General features: G+C 38.1%; 2 protein-coding genes across 6 annotated transcripts in view; one reads left to right on the plus strand and one right to left on the minus strand.

Annotated features, from left to right (window-relative positions):
- LONP2 (lon peptidase 2, peroxisomal) overlaps window positions 1-10,543 on the plus strand; it is a 107,625-nt gene extending 97,082 nt beyond the window's left edge. Inside the window, exons 14-16 of one of the 3 annotated variants that reach the window (XM_058527759.1) lie at window positions 380-570; window positions 785-845; window positions 1,433-1,467. In XM_058527759.1, coding sequence (XP_058383742.1) covers window positions 380-570; window positions 785-845; window positions 1,433-1,452 — 272 coding nt within the window. In that variant the 3' untranslated portion in view covers window positions 1,453-1,467. Of the gene's footprint in view, window positions 1-379; window positions 571-784; window positions 890-1,432; window positions 1,468-3,694 lie in introns of those variants that run through there. The other 2 variants (XM_058527758.1, XM_058527756.1) reach the window with 2 other exon arrangements.
- Window positions 10,544-13,076: 2,533 nt separating this feature from the next.
- The window catches only part of SIAH1 (siah E3 ubiquitin protein ligase 1), a 28,023-nt gene continuing 26,210 nt past the window's right edge, over window positions 13,077-14,889 (minus strand). For all 3 annotated transcript variants that reach the window (XM_058527765.1, XM_058527766.1, XM_058527764.1), the window contains exon 2: window positions 13,077-14,484. In XM_058527765.1, the coding sequence (XP_058383748.1) occupies window positions 13,634-14,482 (849 nt within the window). In that variant the 5' untranslated portion in view covers window positions 14,483-14,484 and the 3' untranslated portion in view covers window positions 13,077-13,633. The remainder of the gene's footprint in view (window positions 14,485-14,889) is intronic.

The following is a 14,889-nucleotide window of genomic DNA, read 5'->3' on the forward strand; positions in this document are numbered from 1 at the left end:
TTTGGATCGTGATCCAGGAGGCATCTCACAATTCTGTGACAAAGATTAAGATGAGCTTTAAATTATCAGTTATACCTTAAGTCAGGTACAAACGTTTGATTTGGAATCCCTGTGAAAATTCTAGTTCCCATTTTATGACTGTCTGCCTAATGCCTTAACAAGAAGCTAATTCCAAGGGTTTGTTTTGTTTTTAACCCTACTTGGAATAGAATGAAACTCTTCTTTCAGACCCCCACTCTAATTGTACTGTCCATTAATATTTTGAAGGATTCATTTACCTAAAACATTCATTTTTTTTATCCCTTTGATTTTCTTTTTTAGGAGAAAAAGAAAACAGGCTTATTTTTTCTACATTAAAATCCTTTTTTCATTTTTAAAGCTTCTGGAAGTTTTGATCTTCTTGACAACACAGACATCCATCTGCACTTCCCAGCTGGAGCTGTCACAAAAGATGGACCATCTGCTGGAGTTACCATAGTAACCTGTCTCGCCTCACTTTTTAGTGGGCGGCTTGTCCGTTCAGATGTAGCCATGACTGGAGAAATTACACTGAGAGGTCTTGTTCTTCCAGTAAGTATGAAGAAACCTATTTATGTGGTTTTTAAGTTTTTAAATTTTAATTAATATTTTTAAATTTAAATTAATATTGGTTTGCCTTCTTCCTATGAATACTTTATTTTAAACACATATTAAATTTTTATACCTGTAACTAATTCATATTTTTAAATTTTGATCAAATAAAAGAAAAACTGACAGTTTTTCCCATGTTTTCCCTTCTATGAAGAAAGAAGACATGCTGAGGGAAAAAAATATCAGTCTGGTCATCAGAAATATCAGTTGTTCAGGTGAAGATTTAAGGCTTTGTTCTAGTTAAATTGTGATAGCTATTTTTAAACTTTAAGCCCAATTATCTTTTTAAGTTCCTGTAAGACCTCCTATAGTCTTATAGATAACTTAGATTACTGTAGTTGATAGATTTATAAAAAATAGGTAGTGTAAAATGGAAACTGTAATAAAGACTAACCATGTTTAATTAAATTTTGAAAAGTTCTATACATATGGGGCTTTGGGACTCCAGTCCATATCCTGAACTACTTGTGGAAACACTGATAAAATGTATAGAACTTGAGAGATCATTTAGGGTTGTAAGTCATTAGTTATCAGTACCAGTCCACGACAAAACTTTGGCAGGTTCATAGCAAATTGAAGGGGAAAAAAAGGGAATGTTCTTTATTATGAGAAGGCCTTTATTTTATGAGGTAATGGTAAAAGTAGATCATAGAGCCACCGATTAAGATCACTGAAAATGCTCTCAGTTCCCCAATTTTTTAAACTTAATTCAACCAGAAAGTCATATTCTAGACCCTATTTATTGTATTTGTAGATCTATACTCAAAAGGAATGGCTGATCTCTTTTCTTCCCTTTACACAGGAGCTGTGCATTTCAAGTAAGAGTAGTGGTTAATACTAGCTGTGCTACTAAAAGGAAATGAGCAAGTGCTTTACAGACAAACTCTTCAGTTTCCTAGTTCAAAATAGTAGACTAAGCAAGGAGTAAAGGGAATACATTCTAACATTCAAAATTGTGTGGGAAGTCATCAGCTGATAGTTCAGCCAACTTCTGGAAGATAGAAGTGTCCTGACTGATGAAACAGAATTAGAGGTAGAGACAGTCTTCCCCGCAGGAATCTAGGAAAAGCACTGGCTCAGAGCCAGAAGGCACCAACCAAGAGAACAGGAAGGAGATGGGAAACAAAAACAATAGGGGATTCGTTGAAATCTCCATAAAACAAATGGCTCTTCCACTTTTGGTCCCCTGCTCTCAGAGCAAATAAGCACCAGGTAAAGGCTGCCCCACCCCCAACAGAGAGAGCCACAGCAGCTTTGAGTAAGCCTTCAGTTTTAAACCATCACATGAGACATGAAGAAAAGCAGTAGCATTTAAGAGAAAGGCTAAGGCTAGAGAAAACATAATTCAAGAACAGAGGATAAGACAAAGCTCTTGGATTTAAAACTGTGCTTTTAGAATTGGTCAAAGAACTATTCAGAAAAACAATAATAGAAAAAAGCAATCGGGTAGATCCAACATCTAACAGGAGTTCTGGCAAACAGAAAATGGAATAGAACAAATTGTCAAAGAAATAATGGAACATTTCCTAGAATTTAAGATTATCTTCAGAATGAAAGGAAAAAGATTTCATCCACATAACTGCGTATCACCAAGGAAAAATCTTTCCCATCAGTGACACCGTAACCTTCAAAACTCTGAGCTAAAATGATTTTAAATCTAGTCTAGAATACACAGCCTTACTATCAATCAAGTGTGAAAGCAAAGTAAACTGATTCTTGCATGTATAAAATGTCGATCTTACACCCTTTCTGAAGAAGGTACTTTGAAAGTGTACTTTAGCAGCATCAAGAAAAACCCTTGCGAGGATGACAGTGGGATAGGATGACAGCTGGCAGGAAGGCCTAGAGAGCAGCCAGTCTTGATGCAGCAGGTGGTTGGAGGGCTCCAAGAGGGCTGTCTCCAATGATTGCAAGTTCTAGATGGTGTGATTGAGAGCTGTATTTTTATCTATTGCTGCATAACACACCACCCCAAAACAATAATATTTTTCATTATTATTATAGTTTCTGTGGGTCAGGAATTCAGGAGAGCCTTAGCTGGGCTCTTCTGGCTCAGGGTCTCTTGTTGTACAGTCAGGATACCAGCCAGGTCACAGTTCATTGGAATGTTAACTGGGGCTGGGGGATCTGCTTCCAGCATGGTTCACTCACGTGACTGGCAGATTGGTCCTGGTTGGCAGGAGGCCCCCATTCCTCACCTTAGCACTTCTCCTTAGGCTGCTTGAGTGACCTCAAACACAGCGGCTGGCTACCTCTGGGACAAGAGATCCAAGAAAGACAGATCCAGGCAGAAGCTCTCATTTTAACCTTGGAAGTCATATAGCATCACTTCCACCACAATTTCTTATGAGTCACTAAGCCCAGCCCAGTTCAAGGGGAGGGGAATTAGACTCTGCCTTTTGAAGGGACCATTGTGGACATATTTTAAAACCACCACAAGAGCCTAGATCATTTTGGGATATGTTTTCTTCATCAAGTGGCACCGATGTCATGGCTTTAAACCTGTACAGAAGGAAATAATCCTGGCACACAGCTAAGCTCTGTAAGAATGGTATTTATGGTCAAAATAATGTAATGCTTTTTCAGAATCAACCTATACAGAAGATTGTTGTGATTACAGAATGGAATAAAAATGTTAACCTTGACAATATAAAAAGGAATCATGGACAGAACAAATGCTCATACCTATCAAAAATTTAGAATTTTACCCCATTAAAAGGATTTAATGCAACACTAATCAAAATGTAAAGAATCTACTATGCTGTAGTAGTGACCCACATACAAAATAGAGGAAGATTGGCAGGGATGTTAGCTCAGACAATCTTCCTCAAGTGAAAAGAGGAAGATGGGCAATGGATGTTAGCTCAGGGCCAATCCTCCTCACCAAAAAAAAAACAAAAACCACAAAACTATTAACCTTTTTAGTGGCTTTTCTAGCTCATGCTATAACAAAATGGAAGATGATTTGAATGTTTTAAAATAGCAGTGAAAGAAAGGTGGGTCAGGGTTTCTTTCAGAGCCTGAGGGTGATCATAATCCTTGGTAATGTTCTTCTCTCTTATAGGTAGGTGGAATCAAAGACAAAGTGCTGGCAGCACACAGAGCAGGACTGAAGCGGATCATTATTCCTCAGAGGAACGAAAAAGACCTTGAAGAAATCCCAGGCAATGTACGACAGGATTTAAGTTTTGTCACAGCAAGCTGCCTGGATGAAGTTCTTAATGCAGCTTTTGATGGTGGCTTTACTGTCAAGACCGGACCTGGTCTCTTAAATAGCAAATTGTAGGCCCAAATCTCACTTTTTCTGATTTTTAAATTATGATGTGCCAAAAGGTACTGACAAGGTTGATTTTATTCACACTGGTAGGGGTAATCAAAATGTCCCTAATTTGTGAACATAATCACGAGAGTAACAAACCTCACTCAAGTGGTGGCTAGTGTTTATTACACAAATGTTAATTTAGTAAATTGATAAAAATACCTGTATTACCTGAGAACTTGTTAGAAATGTAAATTCTCAAGACCCACCAGCAGACCTTCTGAATCAAATCTGGGGGGTGGGCCCAGAAATCTGCTTTAATAAGCCCCACAGGTGATTCTGATGCATAGTCAACATCAAGAACCATTGGTATATCAAAATGGATTAAAGACTTGAATGTAAGACCTGAAACCATAAAACTTCTAGAAGAAAACAAAGGCAGTACGCTCTTCGACATTGGTCTTAGCACCATATTTTCAAGCACCATGTCTGACCAGGCAAGGGAAACAATACAAAAAAATAAACAAATGGGACTACATCAAACTAAAAAGCTTCTGCACAGCAAAGGAAACCATCAACAAAATGGAAAGACAACCTAACAATTAGAAGATATTTGCAAACAATATATCTGATAAGGGGTTAATCTCCAAAATATATAAAGAACTCATACATCTCAACAACAACAAAACTAACAACACAATTTAAAAGTGGGCAAGGGGCTGGCCTGGTGGCGTAGTGGTGAAGTTTGCACACTCCACTTTGGCGGCCCAGGGTTCGCAGGTTCGGACCCTGGGTGTGGATCTGTGCACTACTTGTTGAGCCATGCTGTGGCAGGCGTCCCACATATAAAGTAGAGGAAGATGGGCACAGATGTTAGCCCAGGGCCAATCTTCTCAGCAAAAAGAGGAGGATTGGCAACGGATGTTAGCTCAGGACTAATCTTCCTCACTAAAAAAAAAAAGGGCAAAAGACCTGAACAGACAGGTCTCCAAAGATATACAGATGGCCAACAGGCACATGAAAAGATGTTCAACATCACTAATTATTAGGGAAATGCAAATCAAAACTACAGTGAGATAGCACCTCACATCTGTCAGAATGGCTATAATTAACAAGACAAGAAATAAGTTTTGGAGAGGATGTGGAGAAAAGGGAACTCATACACAGCTGGTGGGAGTGCAAACTGGTGCAGCCACTATGGAAAACAGTTATGTAGATTCCTCAAAAAATTAAGAATAGAACTGGGGCCAGCCCCGTGGCGTAGCAGTTAAGTGCACGCACTCTGCTGCTGGCGGCCCAGGTTCGGATCCTGGGCACGCGCCGACGCACCACTTGTTAGGCCATGTGGCGGCGTCCCATGTAAAATGGAGGAAGATCTGCTCGGATGTTAGCTCAGAGCTGGTCTTCCTCAGCAAAAAGAGGAGGATTGGCATGGATGTTAGCTCAGGGCTGATCTTCTTCACACACACACACAAAAAAAATAGAACTACCATACAATCCAGCTATTCCACTGCTGGGTACTTATCCAAAAAACATGACAACATGAGTGCATAAAGATACATGCACCTCTATGTTCACTGCAGCATTATTTACAATAGCCAAGACTTGGAAGCAACCTAGGTGCCCGTCAAGGGAAGAATGGATAAAGAAGATGTGGTATATATACACAATGGAATACTACTCAGCCATAAGAAACAATGAAATCCAGCCATTTGTGACAAGATGGATGGACCTTGAGGGTATTATGCTAAGCGAAATAAGGAGAAGGTCAAATACCGTACGATCTCACTCAGAAGATAAAAACAACAATCACATAGAGACAGACTGGATTGGTGGTTACCAAAGGGGAAGTGGGGAGGAAGGGTGAAAGGAGTGATTAGACACGTGTGTGGTGATGGATCGTAATTAGTCTTTGGGTGGTGAACATGATGTAATCTACACAGAAATTGAAGTAAAATGATGTACACCTGAAACAGATAATGTTGTAAACCAATGTTACCTCAACAATAAATAAATAAATAAATAAAACAACCATTGGTATAGACCATTACCTTAGCAGATTCACCTGCAGACTTTATTGGCTCCTGAAAGCAATCATTAGAGGGGGAACTGGGCAAAAATGAAATACAGTTGACTTAATAGTGGAAATAAAGTGTTTGAGTGAAGTGAACTCAATGATGAGGTCTACACATGCCAATATAGGTCCCTTCTTATGCTGAGGGAAGTAGCACTCAGAACATGATAGTTTATATTGGGCAGAATGTCATGTGTTAGCACACATCACAGAAACACACCGGCTGTGAATGCCTGTCATCTTACAAAAAAAGTCCAGGCCCCGGAGGGAGGCAGCCATCCATCCTGAGGTGATCCTCCAGTTGGTATACTGACTCATGCCACCTCCCCTTCTATTCCTTGTTTGCCTGTGCCAATTCCCAGATCTCATAGACTCCATGCCTGTCTTCTCCTGTGACTCAGTCCATGGTATGGATAACTAGGAAGTAAGGCTCTTCTCCTTACTAGCTAGCTGAACTTTTTGCATCCTAGGTTTCCTTACCTGTAAAATGCAAATAATAGTACCTAAGTCAGTATTATTGTGAAGATTAAGTTAGAATGCAATGTAAAATAACATTGAACAATTTCTAATTATTATTCCAGCCAGTGATGGACTTCGGAATCTTGTATTACAAAATATATCAACAGATATGTAAAGATACTTTGGAATTTCTTGGATGAGAATGGGGTCTGCAAGTTACCCACATACTGTGCTCAGACCTGCTAGTAAAATCTGAATGTGTTCTGGGAAGACAAGTCCAGATCTGGGGCTCGTTATGGCTGGTGGGAGAGAGTGCACATAAGGACATCTGAGAACATTGCATTGACCATCTTAGCACTATTATAATTTTGTCATTTCTGTTCAGTCATCTTTAGGGGAGGAAAAGAAAGCAACTATGATGTTAATTCATTTTCAGCAAGCAGAGGGAGCTAATCCACACCCAAATTACTCTGCCTTGTGCAATCTAGCAATGGCAACAAGCACATTAAAAAGTGGGAGTTACCTGTATTCAGGAGTCCTGAACATGCAGCTTTGCACTTGTCTCTAAGCAGCAGCAGGGCGTCTTCTGTGCCCTCTGGCTTTAAGCACGCCTTTCCTTTTGAAAGGAGCTTGAGAAAACCTTGATGTGAATGACATTAACAGTATGACCTTCATTTCTCTAGCATGGTTTTTGGTTTTTTAAGTCTAAGCTTTTATTCACTTTTTTTATTGTGGCATGGCAAAAGAACAAAATTTATCATTAATTACATTCACAGTGTTGTGCAACCATCACCACCATCTATATCCAAAACTTTTTCATCATCTTAAACTAAAACTCTTGTACCCACTGAACAGTCATTCCCCATTCCTGTATTTCTCCAGACCCTGATAACCACTATTTTACTTTGTTTCTATGAATTTGCTTATTCTAAGTACCTTACGTAAGTAGAATCATGTAGTATTTGTCCTTTTGTGTCTGGCATATTTCACTTAGCACGTTGTCAGTGTTCGTCCATGTTGTAGCATGTCTCAATTCCATTTATGACTAATAGTCCACTGTGTGCACAGGCCACATGTTATCCATTCATCTGTTGATGGACATTTGGGTTGTTCCCACCTCTTGGCTATTGTGAATAGTTACTGCTATGAACATGAGTACAAGTCCCAAGCTCTTTAGTTCTTTTGGGTATATACCCAGAGTAGAATTGCCGGATCATGATTCTATGCTTACCTTTTTGAGGAACCACCAAACTTTTCCACCATGCCCGCACCAGTTGACATTCCCACCAGCAATACGCAAAGGTTCCGATTTCTCCATATCCTTGCCAGCACTTTTCTTTTTTAATAGCCATCCTAATGGGTGTGAAGTAGCACCTCTTGGTTTTGATTTGCATTTCCCTACTAGTGATGTTGACTATCTTTTTCTAGCATTGTTTTTTCAAGTGTTACCCAAAGACCCCTTATATCACAATCAACTGGGTTTTTTATTGAAAATGCTGATAACTCAATGATTCCAATTCAGTAGGCCTAGAGGTGAGGCCTTGGGATCTGTGTATTAACCAGTACTCTACATGCTTGTTATGTATAGGCTTTTAAAACTCTTAAAAGTATCAAAACTATAAGCATTAAGTGCCTTCCTTTGTAATCAAGAAATTCTAGACTGTGTGCTTGAGGCGCACACGTTTTCCACTTGTCCCTTCTGTTTGAACCTTAGCAAGAACCATGTCAGAGGCAGAGATCTTGCGTGCTTCTGATGGCCTATTTGCAAATACAGTGAAAAATTCAAAGTGATTGATCCTAAAATATTTAACATCAGTTTATAAATCTGTGACCATAGTTAAGGTCTCCTGATTATATGAGTGGTATTTAAAGGATACTAAACATACCTGAATTTTTTTTAAATAAGAGGGGGGCAATAAGTGCATGTGCTAAGTGAAACAAAGATTTCCTTCTTCCTTTTCCTCCTTTGACATCAATCAATCAAGATTTGCATTCTAGTCATAGCACAGGTCCTCCTCATAAGAAGAGTGGGGATATAAATGGGTTTCATTTCCAGTGCCATCTTTGAGTAGTAGTGGCTGCTTGACATGCAGAGGATTCTTTTTTTTTTTTTTTTTTTTTATTGCAGTAACATTGGTTTATAACATTGTATAAATTTCAGGTGTACATCATTATACTTCTATTTCTGCATAGATTACATCATGTTCTCATCTTCTGGACACAGTGACTAGGGTCGTCTACCACCAGGAGCTCCCTGTACTAAGTGACTGGGCCACATTTAAACCTTACCAAAGTCAACCATGTTGTGAGGTAATCAACTGCTGAGGGTTACAGTGGGCTGCCTTCGTATTTTCCTTTTAGGAACCATTGAAATGGTAAACCTTCCTATAATTAAGGAACTTGGCACTAAGCTACAATGTTAATTTTGCCAATTCTCTTTCCAAATCTAAAGTTTATTTTAACTGGGATTATTAGATGTAAACATCAAGAAGTTTTGTTTTTTAATGAAGTAACACGTTCAAGCGCACATTATTGTGGCAAAAATGAGTTGTGTTTGAGCGTCCATCCTCATGAAAATTTTATCCAGCAGCTTAAAAAATCAAGACTACAAAAGTATAGTCATTATCCAATTTCATGACTTATGATCCAACGCTATGCACTTTTGTTTTACTAACATTTAGTGGATGCTGCAGTGAAAATCAGTTACTAAAACAATTTTAAAAAGCACCAAAACAGGATGGAAATAGTAAAAGAATCTGAATAGACACAATAGGCAATCTCATGAACAGCCACTGAAATGTAAAACAGCTGAATCAAGGTTTCTTTTTAATTCTAGGAAAAGATTTATTTGCTATGAAAATTCACTTATTTGGAACATATTAGGTATGGTTTGTACTTTTCAATGATCTAAAGACTCTGTTAACATTTTTGGACCTAATAAAAAATCTTTCATATTAAATTTTTAAATAAGTTCAGCTCTTATTATCAGTGCATTTCTAGGCAGCAGGAACTGAAACTCGTTAGGCTAAATCCTTGATCTTAACATCATGTCAGTGCAAGCTTGTCAAAGTGTGACTTGATAAAACCAAGTATTCTTTCATACCATTGTTTATGCTTTTCAGAATTTAGAAAGGCCTAAGAAAATTATATCTGTAATAATATTTCTTTTTTTTTTTTTTGTGAGATAGCCCTGTGCTAACATCTGCCAATCCTCCTTTTTTTTTTCTCTCTCTTTGCTGAGGAAGATTGGCCCTGGGCTAACATGTGTGCCCATCTTCCTCCACTTTATATGGGACGCCGCCACAGCATGGCTTGCCAAGCAGTGCGTCGGTGCGCGCCTGGGATCAGAACCAGCGAACCCTGGGCCGCCGCAGTGGAGCGTGAGCACTTAACCGCTTGCGCCACTGGGCCAGCCCCTAAAATTTCTTTATCCAAGAAAATTCTTAAAGCTGAATGAGGTTAGGGAAAACATCTGATTCCCCAACAGTGGGAACATAATGCCAGGCATATGGATGAGCACTTTGTAGCACACTTAGCCATCCTCATTCCCATTATGAGGTATACACCGTTACACCCTTTTACAGAGGAACTAAGCAGAGCAAAAGTTAGTGGGTATAGGGTCAGAATTCAAACCCAGGCAGTTAGAACCTGCAGCCCACACTATTCACCATGTATTAGTAGGTGCTTGATAAGTATTAAACTAATTTGGAGGATGATGCTGTTTTTAGATAAATGTGAATTTCTTTTGGTAAAGGATCTAACTAGCTTAAGATCATAAGCAGTAAACAACCAAATAACCCTTTGTGTTTGGAACAGGCACAGTGGGGAGGCGGGGAGGGGAATGACAGATTCTAGCAGTGCATTCCATCTATAGGTTTCCATAACACTGTCTCCATCTGTACCTTTTCTTGTATAACCTACATAAATGACTACAGTACTAGTTGGTAGGTCATACACTCAATTCACCCTATTATGTTTTGCTCTTAACTCAAAATTCTAATGCAGCAGTCAGACTGGCTCCCAGATATGTTTAGTTTGATCCAGTGTTTTTTTAATGTGGGTTACTTACCAATTCTTTCTCTCAGGAAACAGAATGAAATAAAATTCCACTGTTAGTAGAATCATCGCAGATGTTCCTGGATATAAAGAGCTCTTGAGCTCTGGGAGGGAGGGAAGAGGGGGTGAGCACTGAGAGTTGTGGTGAGCCAAAATATCTATAGCCACTGACTTAAGTTTAAAGTTTGCAGAAATGTGGGCCTTAAAAAAAAAAGTCATACATAATAAAAATCACTCAAAGCAAAAGAAAAAAATTGTTTTCCAATGATCATTAACACACTAAATTGGCTCGTGATTCAATTAAACAGGATAAATTCAAGTTTAAGAATACAAAAGCAAAAGAATAAAGTTCAAGAGCACCACCTACCCTCCACCCTATAGAGTCCCAAGAGAAAACACCAAGACACTCAAAGAAGGGCAGGGGCGTTAACTGGAAAAAGTAGAATATTGATTATAATACAGATGATTTAAGAACCAGAGACCTCATGAATCAAATCAGACAGACCAAGAAATATGGCTATAGATCTCATTATCCCTGTAGGCCAAGAATACTGAAGACGACTTAAAAGAAATATAGTTAACAAATATCAAAATGTCAACCTTATTAGCTGTCAAACTCACAAAATTGACTAGCTTAATTTGCATAAATTAGCAAAACATGAGGTTACAATGAAATGAAAAATCCTCACTGCTACCATAAGTGTCCACTGAAGCCTCTCCAGAAAACAATAAAAGTATCAAGACCTTAAAAAATAAAAAAGAATCCCAAGAATATAATCAGAAAACATACAGAAATGTTCACAGGTTATTTATAAATAGCCAAAAAAACTTACCTGAACAAATTGGACAAAGCAGATATCCACCATCAGGAAACTGGCTAAAATTATAGTCAGTCCTCACAAAAGTTACCCAAAATGGTGCTTTTCCAAGACTATTAAAGTGGTGAAATGCTTAGATGATCATGTTATGTGTGGAGGTGTGAGGCAGTTACAGAATTACATGATCTCAAAATAAACGTGTGTAAGCACGTGTAAATATAAAGGACTAGAAGAATAAAAGTCTATCTACTGAGCACACTTTTATAATCAAAGAAACATTTAAAAATATTGTAAAAACACAATATACTCCGCAAAAAATATTCCACATATTAATTGAGGGGGAAAACGGCTTTTCTAAACACACATGTTAACAGGAATAGACCTGGATATACATTTGTGGTTGACCTGTTCCGTTTCACCACAAAGACTGCTACACAAGCACGTTACAACCAATTCAAAAAATAACGCTTATCTAGAGAAGAGACTACACAGTCTTCTTTCCTGAAAATGGTTAACAGATGTAAATTCTGTTATCCAAAATTGGTGATGGGATAAGGTGAAAATCCAAATTAATTTTAACTGACTTTCTACATTTTTAGGAAACCCATGAAAACCACACAAAATAAAATGATCTTTGGGCATTCAGAAGGCAATTTCAGAATCTTGCCAGGTGCCTCAGAATAACTAACAACAGTTAAGTATATGGTGCTAAAGGCAAAATCATTGCAGCTCACATCTGCTGGGTGCTTATTATGTGCAAAGCACTGTTCTAGGCAACTTAACTTGTATCCCATTTAACCCTCTGAGGTAGCTACCAGAATACTAGGAAACCGGGACCCGAGGTCACACAGCTGACAGGTGGGGTGGGGCTAGGATTGCCATGTAGGTCCTTCGAAGTCTAGCTACAGAGCCCAGGCTCATAACCACTAAACTATAAAATAGTAACTCATTTTTACTGTTTTGTTTTTTTTTAAGGGGAGAAAAAGTGATCAGCATTTTAACTAATCAGTCCCTCACCAGAGTTGTGAGAATCAAAATGTAAGAGGGAAGGAAAAAAAAAACTCTGTAGTCCAAAAAGAGACCATATACCCATTCTTTTGCTGTACTTGAGAATAAAACTTTATCTACCACAATTCAAAATATAGCACACATTGCTTTTGGCTATAAAGTACAGAACTCAACAGGAAAATAACTTTGGATTTTAATCAAACTTAGAGCTAAAGCAGACACATAAGAGTTTTTAATTTGCCAGATCTTCTTTTAATGAGAATTATAAAAGACCAAAAACATTTTTTTGCAAACTGCCTTTTTTTAAACAAATGATTTGCTTTTAATTACAAATACTGTGTAAGATGATGCCTTCTTTTGCAAAACCAATAAATAGAAGAACAAATTTTAAACATGTAATTTGTCCACTATATTTGGGAAAAAAAGAAAAAGAGAGCCTGATTTTTCTTCCAGTATTTAAAAAAAAATCAGTATTCCCTAACCTTTCAAAGAATAAGTTTGAAAGTATGACTCAAATGGGGGGAAAAAAAAAAGAGACCATCTGATAGCTGCTTTAAATAGCTTTTGATAATTCTTCTGATGTTACCTTTCCTTTCTGGAACTCATATCTTCACAAAATAGCTGAATTTAAAATATTTCTAATGAACTGATTAATGAGGGAAAAGAAAATATGTATCGAACACATATGTATAAGCTTTACCATAAACAATTATACATATCAAAAAGACACTAATTTTAAAAAGGTACAAAAAAAAGTGAGGAAGAACCTGAATTACAGAAAAGAAAGTCAAATTTATTTAATGAAAAACTAGAATTAATAAAAATTAGCAAATACACACACAAAAAATATACACACACAGCAGCACTATGTATTGACTCACGAAGGGGAAAAGCAGTGGTCCAAGACCACTCAACATGGCTTGTCAGTTAAAGGAAAAAAAAACAAATACGCACACGCACACACGCAAACTCGCGCGCACACAAAAAACAAAAACCCCAATATTTTTCAACAGTACACTCGACCTACAATGAACACAAATTCAGAATTATTTTACAAGGCTTCCTTTCTTAATACAAAAGATGCCCATCTTGGGTGTATATATATATATTTTTTTTTTCAGTGGTTTACTGTTGACTTATTTTTAAATATATTAGTGTTACTACATGCAACTGCTTCCTGTATTTAACAGCCTTTCCTTTTATTTACCTTCATGTGTCTAGCCTCCACCTACCGACAGGTTCAGGTTGGCAGGCAGATGGGTGCCTTATTCTCTGCGAAATTGAATGCAACGGTTTTAAACACTGGCCAGAAAATGTTTGATTGCCATTTCAACACATGGAAATAGTTACATTGATGCCTAAATTGCCATTTTCTGCAAAAAGCTGTGCAATGCTGGTATCAAAGACTAGGCAGTCACTATTCATAATGGCTGTTGCAATTCCCTCATGAATAGATCGAGGAGTTGCTTCCCAAGTCAATCGCCGCCTATGACCATTTAGCTCAAGTCGATAAGCAAAATTTTCAGCTTGTTTGCGTGTTCCTATCAGCTGTACAATTGCAAAGAACTGCTGGTGACCATCGTATTTTTCCTGTTTCTCCAAGACTAACATGAAGTGAAAGCCAAAACAGGACTGCATCATCACCCAGTCAACAGCACCAGGAAGATTAATGTCTGTAGCAAGGAAAACTATATCCTCTCCCTGCAGGGTTGTAATGGATTTATGCTGATGCATCAGGTGGGGCATCACAGCATCCAAAGAGCCTTGCCATTTACAGGAAGCACCAGGGCACGGACAGGAATAAGGCCTAAACTCACAGAGCTCCTCGTGGTCTGCTTTTTCTGTGTGTGGCAGAGTTATTTCACATCCAGAAGAGGCATATTTACAAGGGAAAAGTACTGAATTGGCCACCTTCTCCATAGCCAAGTTGCGAATGGATCCCAATGGGCCCCGGCAAGTTGGACAACATGTGAGCTTTGGGCGACAGTTGCTACAAACGAGATGGCCACTCTGACATTGAAGAATGGGTGGTAACACATAGTCAAAGCAGACCGGACACTCAAAAAGACTCGCCAAGTCATTGTTGGACGCAGTTGTGCCAGTCAGGGCAGGCACCCTCTGGGACGGTGTACACTTTGAGGTTCCAGTAGGTAATGCTGTTGCAGTCTGACGGCTCATTTCTGTAATAAAAACATGAATAAAAATAAAAGGAGGCAGGAGAAAAATAATTACAACTATAACTTATTTTATAAATAATGTTTACATGCCAGAAATACTGAAGCTCCATGCAAAATTTACTGTGAGCAAAAGAATAAAGGAAAATAAATAGGTTAAAAAACATATAAATGACATAAAATATACATTTTGATTATTAGGAGTTGTACACTGGATAAAATCTCTTTTCAAAATGTTCCAGAACACATTTAGAATTCCCTTTCTTAAAAAAATGTTAAAAATTGTCCCTGGATGGACTACATGGAATAAATGCTGAAAGAGAAACTGGACCAGAAACAACTAAGCTTAAGTTCAATCAAGTCAATTTTGATTGGACTTTCTCCTCCCTGTGTTCAATTTCCCTACTCAGT

Source organism: Diceros bicornis, chromosome 32 (assembly GCF_020826845.1).
Source record: "Diceros bicornis minor isolate mBicDic1 chromosome 32, mDicBic1.mat.cur, whole genome shotgun sequence".
NCBI lineage: Eukaryota > Metazoa > Chordata > Mammalia > Perissodactyla > Rhinocerotidae > Diceros > Diceros bicornis.